Genomic DNA, 16,685 nt, shown 5'->3' with positions numbered 1-16,685 from the left:
GACAAATTGAACAAATTGGTTGATAAAGGTTGTAAATGATTCCATGACTCATACAAAGACAGTGGCTGCGTCAGAAAAAGTAGGTTCTGCTTTTTGATTACTTTGTGATCATTAAAAAGTATATTCTGTATAGTATGAATGCGTGTCGTATTAATGTAATCAGGACATGCTACATTTTTCATGTTGTCATTGTCACATGACCTGCCAGCATTAGTTGTGTCGCTTCACTACCATTCATAAATCCTCTCCTGGGGCCTCATAGGATAGTAAAGTGTCTATTAAATGCGCACTTCAGAATCTCACTAGTTCATACTATTACTTTATGTACTTTATGTACTTTATGTCACAATACTGTGAATTCGGAAATACTATGCATTTACGGATACAACCAGTCACTCCTGAATGAGTCAATAAATCATTGTTTAGTCTGATAATTTAGCCTGACGTCGTCATACTCAGATTCTAGTCAGAATGTGAGTCTGATACTGCTCCATAGAGATTTGATTATGGGGTGTGTCTCAACCGAACCAGGAAAAAAAAAAAACTCTACACTCAATTGGATAGACCTACAACCAATCAGAGCAACGGAGTAAATGACGCATGTTCTTCATTCATATTTTCAACCAACAAAATGTCGCGGCTCTCTGTTCCTCTTTTAAAATGAATGCGCTGTGGATATCTTTTATAACAGACGCGATGGCGGAATCTACACATGATGTTTCATAAACAAAGTTCGGGAGGAGCACGTACAAATAATCAATCCAATATCAACTTGTCATCAAACAATACCATGTCTAACGTTACCTATCTATCAGCATGAGGAAGCATATTCACTCTGTCAACTTACCAAACACTCCTTGACAGTTTTTCAGCATCCCTCCACCACCCCGAATCCTCACTCTTGTCTTGTTCTCTCACAACCAGGAATACGGGGGAGTATGGCTACCGAGCCCACAGCCCTCTCCTCGGACAGCACGTCATATACGCATTTATTCTATCGACTTATTTGTGTGAAATCTTATATACGCATTTATTCTATCTGACTTATTTGTAAATGTGAACTCGTGAAATCTCAATTCTCCAGCAGCAGTCGTCTTTGTTGTAAACTAATTCAAATCAAGCGCTCTTTTTGGTGACGTGGATGATTACGTTACCGTTGCTCATCTGTCCATCATCATATAAAGCCCGCCCTGACAATTTGATTGGTCCGAACAATTTTTGTTCGGGCATAATAGCTCCTCAACGGAGCGAGTCCAGACCGAACTTCCCGACCAAAAAATGTTGTGGGCGGGGTTCGGGCTGGCACCCAGGCTACTGATAATTATTAATTATAAGAACTGTTTACTGAAGCCATTCGAGCACATTAGAGAACAGAACTTACAGAACATAACAATCATTTAAATTCAGCTAATGCATTATTCCTGAGTGAGAACAGGAGACATTTCAGTTTCAAAAACATCTTCCATATTTTAAAGCAGGTTTATTGCTTGCACATTCAATAAAGACGGCCGGTTTTGTTGTCCAAGCAGACTCAACGGCCGTCTTTGAGGCCTTATTAAAATCACTCCTCACAAAACATACATATTGAGCTTGACAGTTTGATTAAAAGTGGCTCTAGTTCAATCTTCATACTGCAGTCTTTCCTTAGGAATTAGTTCCTTTTTTTACCCAAATGAAATTTACAGAGCAATAAAGCAACGCTGAGATTTTTTCCCCGATATGACAGTTTCCTTGACAACATCACCTCTTTCCTGGTCAGGAGGGAGTGGAACGAGGATATGTGAGAGAACAATAAAACGAGCGGAGGTAAAATTGACACAAATGTTCAAATGCTTTTAATTTAGATCTGACCCTGTAAAGTCATTAGAATCTATGAGCGTCATCTGAGAGCATCAAATAAAAATCGGTGTCAGTCTAGGAAGTTTATTAAAGTCTGTATGTGTCTATGACTTGTGTGTCTGTGAAATTGTATGTTTAAGGAGATTTTTTTTGTTGTTGCTCCAATTCTGTCCATGTCTTTTTGTGACACTCTCTGTCATTTAAGTATATGCTTCTCACCATGCATGCACAATAATTTCCTCCAACAAAATAAAAGTTTATAGTAAAGTTATCTAGTTTTGGCTTTGAAAGTGAACATATCATGGAAAATAATAATGAATATTCAAGTAGTGTTGTGTACTACATGGCATGCAGATATAGATGTGTATATATATACCTATAAATTCTACAACACAGAGTTTCTTACCTTGTCCGTCATCCACAAATCATTTCTGAAAACTAAACTTCAAATACATACATACAAAAAAAAAAGAAAAAAAAAAGGAAATCATGGTTGTGACATCATAACCATAAGCACATTCACATCTGACCGCCTACAATTACATTGCCTATTTGATGTTCAGCATTCTGGAGGTCAATAGTCAATCATTATATGGACAGAGTGGGTAGAAAATGGTCATATTAAACTAACTGTTCTGGTGCAATAAACAAAAAATAAGGTTACGTACACACTGTCAGTTTTTGGGAATGACAACCACATTCACTTACAGGTGTGAGTCTCTAAATGTCCCGTTCACACAGCAACTTACAGTAGCGTCTCGAATACTGTCTGTATGAACGTCCAAAGAGAGTCAAGCCTGTATTCTCTTACCAGTAACCATGGCGACACAAAATAACTACACTTGACCAAAGTAATATCAAAGATGGCGACGTCCATAAAACTGAAAAGTCTTATCACTTCTGACACGACAAGAGTCCAATCGAGCTGCGAGTTCATTTGTCACATCTTCATTAACCGACAGCAGCTTTTATATCTGGGTGGAGAATTTGAGCGCACGTACAACACAAAACTGATACGAGCGGCTCCAGTGGAGAACAGTGACTGGATCTAAAAACCTTCAGATCACACACAGCTCACATCTCTGTCATTGTAAGTTACCGAAACCACACAAGAAATCCGCAACACACAGTAGACACACATTTGTGCAGCCTAGAGAGTCTCTCTCGCACTGTATGACGTGACGGATAACTATTTGTCCAGTCCGGTTCTGTTCACACAGAGCAGGTTGTCAGAGAATGCGATTGTGAGTCCTAATATTTTACGGGTGTGAGTTCAGTAATAGAATGCGGTTTTCACTCCCGTAAATAACCGTACTGTGTGTGAACGTTATCGTATTAAGGACTCAAATACAGGACTGACAACTGTATTCTGCTGCTGTAGGAACATTGGCTAAAATTAGAGCAGATTAATGGTCCCTTTAAAAACAATCAGCATTCATTAGATACTCCCAACATAATTTCTATTTTTAATACGAATTTAACTTGAAATCCAGTTTACACACTAAGAACAATCCTCATCTCCACCCACCGGAACCGAACAGCCTGGTTTATTGGTAAATGGTTCAACTTGTGGCTGGTATCATGTTTCCTAAGTCTCTAAGTGCCATCTGTGCCAAGAGGACAAACAGTGCAAAACGTTTCAATGAATTATGGGTGAACATCATAGAGATAGAAAGAAAGAAAGAAAGATAAAAAGATGAGTGTTCAAAAATGGTGAATTCTGAAATTAATAAAACAAAACCTCATCTACATATATGTTTTTTTATAAAATACAATGCAACAGAGAAATGAGTGAATCTATTATTGATACTGCATATGATAAATGTCCTTTTATACGTATATCCCATGATTTGTGCTTTCAACAGCTGAGTTGTTTTCTATTAAGAGTTCTTGACTCTTTCTAATAGAAGCCACAATCAGACTGTCTGGTAACACAGGGTCGTTTTCAGCCAAATGAATGTAATAATCCACAACAGAAACATGCACAAACACTCAAACACAGATCGAAAAAGCTGCACTCACATCAGCCAGGGCATCGGGCACAGAAATTCAACAAAAATCCATTTGGCCCCACAGAAGTCTAGAGTACTCATCCCCTATCTGTATAAGCACAGCCATCCATAGTCTGCTCCAGCCAAGCAATGCTGACAGCACAGATAATTACTACACTTAATCCAATCAAATGAGATGCTTTTGGGATTAGCAGCATCCGCACATATAATCTCATTTGTGTAAAGAATGGATGAGCAGCTCAGGCCATGGCTTTAGAGCAGTGGCTGATGTTAATGCTGCTGATATAAGATAAAACGAGGGTTGTGACTGAATGGGAACCCTTAGGGTCTGGGCTAATGGCTAAAGCTAAACTAGGGAAACACTGCAAGCTAATGCCCAGATTAACGAGAGAATCAACGCTGAGCGCAGATAAAGTACAAAATGGGGTGGGACTGCCTGAGGTCCATAAAAAATGAATGAACTAAAAATAAAATAAAATAACAAACAAACTTACCAACTAACTAACTATAATACAACAATACAGTATAAGCATACATTAATTTATTCAAAATAAACAACCACAACAACAACAAAAATACTGCTCCCTGCTAGACAATCCTGCTAGATTTTGAGCTAGCTCAGTCTGGTTGATCATATGGCTGGTTGGGCTGAGGTCAACTTGGTTAGAACTGGTTAACCATGTTCTAAAATCCATAGTGACTACTTTAAAACTAAATGGAAGCCTGCTTCCCCAGCATCATCCCCAATCATACAGAATGACTGTAATGCCACATTATGAATCTGTTTGTAGAGTTATGTGGAATCCATTGGATTTAAAAGCACCAAATACAAAAGTTAAATAGGAGGAAAGAAAAATGTTCACTGGGCAAGAGGCTCCAAACTCTTCATTTTGTGTGCCGCCTGGAAAGACTGCTGTTTCCCTTGGGGGGGGGGGGAAACTATGTAATTGTTTATTGGACACTGAGCATTCAATCAATGTATTTTTGCCCTGCCTGGAAGCCTGACTTCACTATGATTTACATTTAGACTTAGCAGACTCCCATCTCACAATACCTCAGTTAATGTCCACTTTAAAGATTTAAACAAGAAAATAAAAGAGGAATAAACAGCTAAACCTGGAACCTCTCGTTTCAGTCTATTTCTGGTACCACTACCAAAACTGTTATTGTTCTGCAAATTGTGCGCATGATGGTAGTAAGTGTATCAAATTTACGGTAAAATAAAGTACAGCGAAACTTTCAGAGCCAAAATTTGCATAGAAATGAGCAAAAGCTCAAGAGCAGGGCACAGCTGCAGTCTGTTTAAAGTGAGGGATATTTATGGGATAAGGCAATGAGAAGATGCATGAAGGAGCATCTCCGAGAAAGAGGCAGATGACAGATTGGACTGCAAAGCTCTGTCGGTTTTCACTGACAAGAGAGGCATGTCAAAAGTGACCTCAATAACCAGTCTGCCAAACAGACACACACAAAATTTCAGACCACACACACTCTCTTCACACGTCATTGTTCACTGTGCAGCAAATTATGCTGCACGGACATGGAGGAAATGCAAAATCTCACATTTACATATGTGTTATACCATAAGAATTAGCACACAGAATGCAAACACATGCAAACGCATATGCTGAGACTCTTCCGGCCATATAAAAGCAGCTCATATAGTACATTTCACATCCAGTAAAGCTTTAAAATAGCTGTAACAACTCATCTCCAGTCAAGTCAGTGACTAAAAGATCAAAACTGGGACTCTACTGCTTAAAGCTGATGTGTTTTTTGGTGTTTTTTTGTTGTTGATAATTTTAGCTATAGTTTTAAACAGTAGATTTCACCCAGGGGGCCAGATCCCACTGGAGGGCCTCAACACACTTCCAAATCACACACTTCACAGCCGCAAAATGGTTTACAATGATTAAAATAAGATGAAACAAAACACTTGAATATTGTTTAGGACAATTGGGGGCCTTGGAGTCAAAAAAGGTTGCTAACCACTGGTTTAAAACTATCTAAAAACACAGATCCTCTAGAGTAAATGTCAGTCTGAATGAGCAAGTTTGGTTTGATGATTCTAGTGGCATAGAAATCACATACACACTTCTGCTTTAAAAAAGATTGGAATGAGAAAGAAAATTGATGCCGTTTACCTGTCATTGTCCACTGGTCTGAAGCCTGGCAGGATGTGTCTAAAACTGCTGTTCCTGTCCAGTTTAGGCTGACTTTTAGTCCGCTTTATTGAGCCCTTTAACCTGCGACTCAAAAATCCCTAATGAGGAAATGACAGAGAATAAGAGAGAGACATTATTATAAATTACAAGCAGAAAAAAACAACAACAAAAAAACAGCATTTCATACATTCACTCACTCGTTAATTCTCCCACATTATACACCCTTTTTCTGTGAAAGCACCTGTCACATTTTTTTGCGGCTCAAGACTCACTTTCCTTTAGGCACCAGTTACCATGGAGACAGCATGTTGGCATCAAGGGCATGGAAAGGAAAGGGAGGCATTAAGTGAGAAAGAGTGAAAAAGAAAGAATAAGAGCGAGAAGGACCAAGAATGAGAGTCAAGGACAAAGTACGATCCTCATCCTTACTGTGAGGCTGCTATAGAAGAAAGAAAAGCCGAGAATGTGAGAAGAAGAGAATGAGAAAGGCAATGGAGAAAGAGAGAGAGAATAAAAAAAGGTGCGGAAAGAGTTTCGAGAGGAAAAGAGAGGTGAGACAGTGAAAAATGAGAAGTTTCTGACAAGAAAGTGTTAGTAAACAAACAGAAAGCAGGCCGTTCCCCCCTACCAATTAACACATCTGCATATTCTACATAATTAAAGGCACCCTACTGATTACTATTCACAATATATGCAAATTATTACACACAGACATCTCTTAATCACAGAGCAATCAGTCAGAGCATTGCAGCCTACAGTTTGATAGCACCAAAAGAAAGCAAATCAAACCAGAAGAGGACTGAGAGAGACAATTACAAGAAGACATCTGAATAATAAATATGCTCCCCTGTCCAAACATTATATGACTTGTAAAAATAATGCAGCAGATCTGGAAATGTTGTATGTTAGCTTTGAAAGGTGAAAGAGGGTAAATTGTAGGGCTGCAACCAATTCATACGTTTATAATTTCATGTTGCCAGGTTGTCTCAGCGAACAATGCACTTTGAATGCAGTCAAGGGTGACCTGATAATCAGTTCGACAAATATTTCATAACATAATTGATTTTCAGTTCTTTAATATCAGCTCTAAATGACTAAGATAAAGGGCACCATTTAGCAGGTCTCTAAAGAAAAAAACCTAACAATGATCTTTACTGTAGAGTTGCCTGACATTTTAATGTTTTAAAATACTGTAAGTCTCTTATGCTCACCAAGGCTACATTTATTTAATCAAAAATACAGTACAAATATTGAAATGCTATTACAATAAAAACAAACAAACTGTTTTCTATTTTAAAATATTTTAAAATGTAATTTATTCCTGTGATGGCAATGCTGAATTTTCAGTCTTCTGTCACATGATCCTTTAGAAATCATTCTAATATGCTGATTTGGTGCTCAAGAAGCATTTCTTATTATTATCAATGTTGAAAACAGCTAAATATTTTTATATATATATTTTTTCAGGATAATTAGAAGAACTGAAAAAGTTAAACAATACATTTATTTGAAATAGAAAGCTTTTGAAAGAATGTAAGTGAACTGTGTTGTGATAGTTGCTGTTGTCATTAAACTTTTTTTTTTTTTAAAGCTTCATTGCGTATGTCAATCAAACAGAGTTCAACAGCAAGGATACACAATCATGTGTATCAAAACAACATTCTTTGTTAAACATCAAATTAAGGTTTTAAATGAACTACAATTAGATATGCTATATGCAACACAAGGAATAATATTTTAAATGAAAAATAACTTTACAGGAGAAAGTCACATGATGACAGAAATGTGTTGCCGTGTTCAGAGGAAATAATGTGTGTGTTCTACCACATACCAGTATTTACACTAAAAAACTCTTCTTTCATTGTAAAGAGCTGCTCACCCCAAAGATGATAACTATAACTATACAATTTTAATAATCATTCTAATCCTTTGATAATATGAAAGTCCACAATATAGCTATTATATTGTGATTATATTGTTGTAATCACTTTCAGAATATTTTTTTCCAGCTGATGAATGATAAAAACATTGACAGCCAATCAGAATCCACCCGATTTTAATTAGTTTGAGCACTTTAAGCGCCAAATGACTGCAATACACTCTAAACTGAATGTTATTGTCCTTTAGGTGTACGCCAATAGTTATCGTTACAGTTATTTTTCTTGGTATGAAGGATCCGGAATATATATATTTTTTTTTTTTTTTTACACAATGCATAGCATAGTGCACACAGTGGCGCAAAAAGTGGGTATGCGCTATATGCGGCGCATAGGGGCGCAGCACCAGGGGGGCGCCAAAGCGATGGTAAAAAATTTTTTTTTTGAAAATCTATACGTAGCTGCTGTTGTGCGTTTCTAAATAATTTCTGCATTTCCTCAATGTTAAATAACTTTTTAGAGGACTAACAGGCTAGAGTAGGATTTTCATAAGATTCCATCATAGAATTTTGACATAGAGAGGGGGGGATAATATCGCGAGCAGGTACGAGTCGAAAAAGATGGATAAAGCAAAAAAGCTGTCGGGACTAAAAATAGAAAAAGAAAGAGGGAAAAGGAGATGGGCATGTCAATTGATGCGCCAGCAGCTAAAATAAGTGGATGGTCAAAGGCAACAGGTAGGATTTAAAGTGTGACGTCCACGCATGTAGGCTATAAGATTCCTGGTGGGCCGACGTGCTTTTTGGGCCGATACATCTAATAGGCTATTTTTTTGTCTTTGTCTTAACGGCCCATAAAACTCGTACATCGGCGGCCCATTCTGGGTTAGTGCCGTTGTAATGCATTGGTCAAAAAAAAAAAATCAGCGTTAGTTGATTGTCATTATCAACGCCAAAATTGTTGCTGCATACCCCTCTGACACTGGGTAGTTGCACCCCTGAGTGCACAGTTGTGGAAAATCGGAATAAATGAACAAATAATTGAATCAGTTATCAAAACAGTTGTTCTTTGCAGCCCTAGTAAATAATTCATTCATGGCGTGTAATGTCAAGCCGTGTTAATAAGCAACTATCGAGCAGGACTGTCAAACAGGTCATGGATGTTGACAGTCAATATCCAGGGCAGAATCATCATTCCATCAGTCCCTTGGGCACACATTTTTGCAGGATCCCATCATAAGGATGATTTGGCTAAACAAATTACAAAACACATTTCACCTTTTCATATCTGGGTTAGGTGCAAGCAAAAGAACTTAAGCAAAGCCTACGTCAAATACCTGCCAGGAGAAAATCAAAGGAAAACCCGATCTGAAATACATTGAACTAAAGCCATTTTTGGTAACTATGGTAATACTGCACTACAGCATCTTTGTTAATGTTAATTTCAACATTTACTAATACTTTATTAAAATCTTGTTAACATTAGTTAATGCACTGTGAACTAACATGAACAGCTGTATTTTTTATTAACTATGTTAACAAAGATTAACAAAAACAGTAACAAATGTATTGCTCATGGTTAGTTAATACATTAACTAATGTTTAATAAATGAAGCTTATTGTAAATATTTTCTACAAACCCCTTATACTACCAAAGAAACATTTAAAAGCATTCAAGACAAAACTATTCATCCTTGTTTCTTAAGATGGACTGTCCTGTATATCTCAATATTTTTCTTATCTGAGAATGTTCAAGGTCAATGCATCATGGTCAAAAATATACCTATTGATGGTGTTAGTCACGCACAGTGAATAAGAGCTCAGAACGGAGGATAAAAGGAAGGAAGGACAGAGATAAATACAGGACATAGCAAGGAAGAGGGGAGAATAATCTCACAAGCTCTTGATTTCAAAGTGTACAGTACCATTGCCTACCAGCGGGGGGTGCAGGGGGATTGCAATTACTTCCCTAATTGCTTGTGTAGTGTAGATGGACCTAACCATTAACCCTTTAGAACCTGAAGCTAAAATAGGTGTTTTTCACATAATTAGATTTTTCGACTGTAAAATTCTAAAACAATGTGCTATCTTCATGTGCAAGGTGTCATCTTTTTCAGAAAAAGATAAGCTTTCAACAAATTACAGTTATTGACCATTATTGTGTGTGGTGAGTTTGTAGAATTTAAATAGACAAAAATACAAAAAAAACGAGAATAAATTAACTGATTTTTATGTAGAAAAAACCTGAAAACATCATGAACGAAAGAAACCTAGATAACCTAGAAAGATGACCTATAATACATATATACAAGTCTTTTTTGTGACATTGGGTTGCACAGTTTTCATTTAGGACACTTTTTTTCATACACGCACACATACAAATGCACGCATTCATAGGCACGCACACATGCACTCAACATGCTTAGATACGTGAAAGAGTAACGGCCATCCGCCTCCCAAATTTCATTAAAAATCATCCCAATCCCCTCTTCTGCTGTCTAACACTTTTTTCGCCATGTATTTGTTAGTTTCTTTTATTATTTTATGCAATCCAAAACACTCTAACCTGGCGCGTCGTATCTCTCTGTTCAGATCCTGCCCGCGCTGCTGTCATTTGCAGATGGAAAGCATGACATTACCGTATTGGCGAAAAGCGCATGATGTCTACTTTCAGGAACTATTTGAATTATTTTGATAGTGCAAACGGTTGAAGAGTTACTGTGACATGAATACAGCTTGGTTGGCTGTGTCGTCGACGACACATCCGGTTTTAAAGGGTTAAGCTATGTGGTATCTTCTATTGTACAAGTACAGCATCAGGACGAATTATGATGGAGATGTTTTAACTTCGCAGGACATATCTGCAAACTACGCACTGAGCTAGACGAATAATTGGGCCTGAATCTGCAGAAGCTCAGAGGTCAAGTGGCCCTTGAGTCAGCTCAGAGATCTCATTTAAATGTAATTACATCTGCTTTCAGTCAATGATAAAGCAGCAAACACACATAAGCCCATGTGGATGCTTTGCAGGATTCGATTTCATACAGAGGGTGAAAACTACTGAATACCACCTGCTGTTGATTGCTAATGATTCACTTCCCGCAACCGGCACATTATGTGAGCCTCAATTTAAACCGATTGCTAACAGACTGCCTTTCAATCATGAGAAGATTTTTTTTCATTAGTGTCATAACAATTACAGTAAGCATTCAAACGCTGTTAAATCTTCTGATGCCCATCAATAAAACATCCCCATCAAATGGAATTTTATTGTGTCTGTAATTCTGTGTAATATCCTAATGTATAATATTGCCTATAAATATAGCCTTGATCTAGACCTCAACTTAATACTAGGATGAATATATTTAGTCTAAGCCTCTGATTTTGGTCCAGATCTTGAGTTTGGTTAACTATTTGGCTAACATGACTTTGGTTGAATGTGCACTGGATTTTTGCTTTCTAATAAAAAAAAAAAAGTTTATATCCTGAAGTAGGAAATTAGCATTTGACAAAACGGCTTTAAACCTAACATTTATTAGAATGGCTAAAGTTTTAATACTAAAAAGATCAGAAGAGTAGTAGCAATAAAGATAAAATACATCTGAGCACAGTATGTAGTCCACATCTGGAGTCCAGACTGCGTTTAATCACACTCTTACATATGACAAACACATATATAATACTCACTGTAACTCTGAAGGGTGTAGCAGCAGTGGCAGTGGGCTCCATTATGGGCGGGGCTTTGTCAGGGGCGGAGCCTGGCATGCTACGTCTCCGCCCTGTTCTCTCGGGTGGAGAGTCTATGAGACAGAGGGACAGGGAGAGATTTTTTTAAAACTTATTGTGCTATAAAGAAAAGTTTCTACCTTGTTATGACAAAAGTCCTTCAATAAAATCTTACCTAGGAAAAGGCCATTGATCGAACGTACAAAAAAAGCATTAGAAATTATTCCTTAAACATCCAATAACATTTATTTATTCCAAGCAAATATCCAGACTATAATGCACATACATCTTTTTTACTTGTAAAATGAAATTGAAATTGCATCAGAATAAGTTAATCTGTGAATGTATTTATTTATTTATTTATTTATTTATTTATTTATTCAGATAGCTTTATAACAGCCAAGAATAAACCCACATGCACAACTCATGCACAAATCCCAGCATGTTATCCAAGTGTGGATGTAGACTGCTAGACTCTCACAGCGTGATCGATACGTAGATTATACCACAGAACACATGCCACTGTCATAATGTAAAAGTTTTCTGATATCCTAACAGCCCATTCATAAAGTCATCACAACTCCACCTCCTTGTGCTATCAGTATACAAAGCTCTTAAATCTTCTCACTGTTCCTTACTGCCCTTCAGGGGAACGCTGGTGTTCACATGGTGAAAATGAAGCCTGACTGACTGCTTCATTTAATCAGTGTCAAGAAAGGCACACATACTGTAGATCTAGAAACAGATTATGCTAAGTGCTTCGCTCTGATCTCACTATCACACACTGAGCCCCCTACACGACACAGTCTGAGCAAAGTCTTCAGTCAGAACTCATTTTTTCCACCACACACACACACACAAACAGGAGTATAAATTATTTTCAAGCATCGTTTCACCCAATTTCCCAAATTTCAACCATCTGGTATGTTGTGTGGACTGGGAAATAACATGGTCATGAACTTTTTTATAGTTTAAGATTATATAGGTTCAAATTTATAAGTTAAAGTCCTATGATTAGTCACTATTCATTTCAATATTTTATACCATTTTAATCAACGTTCACTTTCATTTACAGTTAATATTCCCATAGTGTGACAATTATCTTTGCATATTTTTAAAATATATTTATTTTTTACATATTGTAATATATAATATTTTGTACAATCATAATACATTCAAGAAGTAATATGAGGCCTAAAACCTTCATGTATTACCCAAAAATGCATGTCACACTGCAGGACTCAGCTGTCAATGCTTGACATGTAAACTACACATAAAGCTGAACTAGAATAGAAACGTTTTTTTTTAAATGAAAACCAAGGGCATTTCTAGTACAGCGGGCAATGAATCATTACAATTATTTGGATTATTTGACTTTGCAGGCTTTGCAGACAAAACCTGTGATGTTACCCAGGAAAACTGCAGTAGGACATCTGGTTATCCTATACACAAACACATCTTCTCTCAGATGATGATCGCTTTCAAAACAGATTTCAAAAATGCTAAACACAGACATGAAAGAAAAAGAAGCAAGTAGAAGAGAAAAGGTCTCACATTATCCTGCTAAAAACCCTTTCAACAGCAGATTATTAAACTTCAATCAAGAAAACCAGTTTCCATCAAGCCCAGTGGTGATGTGTAATGAGAATTCAACAGTAGTTTGATCTGGGAGAGATGTCTTTCACTTTCCCTCAGTGTGTCAGTGTCTGCTTGTTAAAGATAAAATGTAAAGGAACGCAGCTGTGAGAGAGCGAGAGCGAGTGTGTGCTTGACCTGACATCCAAATCAGTCCTTGTGGCTACTATGTGTGTGGTTCTAGATTAATGTGTTTACTACTCCTTTCCCAGGAGAAGATTGTTCCACAAGTGTCAACCACCTGTAAGCTAAGGCAGAACAAAAAAATGGCAAACACACAGGTCTTTATTTCTGTCATGACAACTCTCGGAGTGTTTGGCATGGTAATGGGTATGACAATGTCGTATGTTTTGGTCTTGGCGGAATAGATCTGCTACGCTGCTGCTTTTATTGCTAATGCTACTGTAGGTTATTGCTGCTGATGCAGAGCAAGTACGGGACTTGCTACTGCCAATTCATACACGTCACGCTGCTGTGAGCAAGTAAGACATGCTGCTGCTGCTGTACAATATATAGCGCACATCAATTACCCATAGCAGATCTATACAGGTGGAGCTGGGGAAGGTGAAGGGTTTCTGAAAGCACGCTGCACTGCTAAGGAAAATGCTACCCAAGTATTTGAAGGTTGAGCAGCGAGGTCATTGGCTACTGATACGGCAGGAACCAATCAGCTGCGCCCTATAGATAACAATGTGATTATGAACAGGTTAAATGACCTATTGGCCTGTGCCATCGAGAGTTTGATGACAAAACTTTGTATTTACATGTGTAGCTACATGCCAGATGATTTTGGTTCAAGATTAATTACATTGCACGTGTAAATCAACTAGGGCTGCTAATTATTATTATTATCATAAAATAATTATTTTATAATTTAAATACAAAAATACTAAATGTAATAATAAATTATATGTTATTTGAAAATTATTACCATGGTGCATATGACTAATTATCATCACAAAGGTAAAATGAATTCATTAAACACAAATATTTGACAAAAATATGACAAAAGCATTTTTAAATATTCATTTAAAGGTGCATTGCGCAACATTTCATGTTAAAAATACCCGTTTTTCTAACCCATACATGCTTAAACAATTGCCTGATGGGCTGAATGAGCCCTTCTATGATCACTGCGATTGCCTCTATAATCCTGTACAGTAAAATAAATAAGAGGGATTCGGGTCGGAATCGACTGGGCGTGACGTCATGCGCGTTCACGCTCACCTGGCTATGTCTGGCAGGTTTGTGTATTCGCCGCCATTATCCGCATCAGCGAAGACAACTCAAGCGACTTTTGCAAAAGTAGAAGATGGATTCAAAGAGACCGGCTTCTAGTTCATCCCAAACCCCAACGCAAACTCCATGTAACCGCGTGCACAACTCTGGTTGCAGTTCCGCGTGTCGCCAGAAGGGGGCATAGTTCTGCAAAAACTCAGAGACTTGCGCAATGCACCTTTAAATATAAACGTTATAATATGGTTGTCACAGTTATGTTCAGTTAGTTTTTTTTCCCCTTTTTCTAATGGACTTTCAGTTTGTTTTCATTTGTCATATGTATTCCCTTGGTTGAGTTCTGACCCGTCTTCTGTCTCCATGGTCACACATCATTATTAGTAAGTTTGGTTCAGCTGTATTTAATTATCACCATTGTGTATATAAGTTCTTCCTGTTCACTCAGTGTTTGTCCAGTATTGTTGGTGTTAACGTTTACACGCTGACTTGCTTGTTAGAGTTGTTTAAATAAACCTGGTTGTTATTCTTGATCTTCTTCATCTTCCTTGGATACCCAGTGACAACGATAATTCATGTTTATCATTTAAATATCAATATTTTCAATTGTATTATAAATTCTTTATATATTTTTTGGAAAATTATCTCATAATAAAAAAATTCTCATATCGAGAAAAACACACACACACACAAAAAAACACACATACCACTGCATCCTGTTTTAATGTAATTTTTAGAGTGACTAATTAGTCAAACAAAATTAGAAACAAAATGTGTGTAATATACTTCTGCTTTATAGATGTACAAAGATCTTCACCACAGGTTGTGTTTTTCAGTCACATAAGTCAAACAGAAATTCATTTAATTTCTTAGACACTGATAAAAGACCAGTGTAGATGTTTGCTGTTGAATATCTTTTGCTGAGTGACGGTACGTTTACACAACAACAATGCACTAAAAACAGACGTTGTGCAGACATTTCCTTTGTACAGACGTTGTCAAAACGATCCCGCTCACACGGATCTGTGAAAACAACTAAGAAGGCTGTATTATGCATGCCAGGCCAGTTGCCGATGTCACTTTGTAAAGAAAAAATATGCGCCTATATACTGAACATGTAATATGCATGCGCATGACGTCACCGTTTTTACAAATTTGCATTTTTGCAGTCGATAACAGTCGATTGCAGTCGATAACAGTATTGTTCTCAAAAATGTGCACTTTGAAACACGTTTTCAAAAGTTTGCGTTTTCAGGCCCCCAAACCGCTGTTGTCATGTAAATGAATGGCCAGAACGCATAAAAAGTTTTCCGTCTTTAGTTGAAAATGTAAAACTGCCACACACCAACACCTGCATATTTGTCTCTCTCCTTGAGTTAAACATGTGTTTCCATTAGACCCAGGTGTCCTCACAGGCACCGTGATTGACAGGAACCTTCCCAGTGGTCATACAGGACAATCAGGCTCTGCTGTTCCCATAGCAACCACATCTCAAACCTGCTGAGAATTGAGTCAGTCTTAGAAAACTCTCTAACAGAGACTATCAGCACATGCACTCACACAGGGGCAGAAAACACACTTCCTGAGCTGTGGGCTGGGACACAATGTTTCCAGTTTTTCCTGTAGAGGACATTCCTGAGTGAGAATGAAGTTACGGAACATGCCTCATGATCTAACACATACGAGCAACTGAACAAACACAAAACCTGACTAAACATGCAGACACACTGGATTGTTGTAGACATATTTGTGAAAAGTCCTCACAAATTTATTGAAACTATTCACTATTTTAAATCCTCCTGAATTGTGTGTACACCACTGATCTATATAAATGACTGGATTGCTCATTGCGTTCTAAACTGCCATCAGGCGGTGAAGCCACCGGAAGTGTTCGAGCAGCCATCTTACGATTTCAACAGAGGGCATCGTTGACTTACAGCCAAAACTTTGACCTAAAATCACCCGATTTACAGAGTATCACTCACACATTAATAGTTTTTAAGCTATATGTATGTACATTAATTGATACCTGGAACATTATCTTTAACGTTTATGGTCTTTTAGGCAGGAAAAGCTATATATAGAAATCGTTATGATGGGTGTTTGTCTATACTTCACACTGCCGACACACTAACTGACCAGTAACACAAAATACATTTCTTTATTATGCAGGAAATATTAAGCATGATCATATATCTA

The 16,685-nt window shown here is 37.4% G+C and overlaps 1 protein-coding gene across 3 annotated transcripts in view; it reads right to left on the bottom strand.

Moving 5' to 3' along the window:
* dab2ipb (DAB2 interacting protein b) overlaps nt 1-16,685 on the bottom strand; it is a 163,274-nt gene that overhangs the window by 57,101 nt on the left and 89,488 nt on the right. For all 3 annotated transcript variants that reach the window (XM_084413787.1, XM_084413789.1, XM_084413788.1), the window contains 2 exons: nt 11,580-11,692; nt 5,996-6,114 (listed from right to left, as the gene is read on the bottom strand). In XM_084413787.1, coding sequence (XP_084269913.1) covers nt 5,996-6,114; nt 11,580-11,692 — 232 coding nt within the window. The remainder of the gene's footprint in view (nt 1-5,995; nt 6,115-11,579; nt 11,693-16,685) is intronic.

Source organism: Rutilus rutilus, assembly GCF_951802725.1.
Source record: "Rutilus rutilus genome assembly, chromosome: 7".
Lineage (NCBI taxonomy): Eukaryota > Metazoa > Chordata > Actinopteri > Cypriniformes > Leuciscidae > Rutilus > Rutilus rutilus.
The sequence above is the reverse complement of the archived record's forward strand: the minus strand, read 5'-3'. Positions and strand labels throughout refer to the sequence as shown.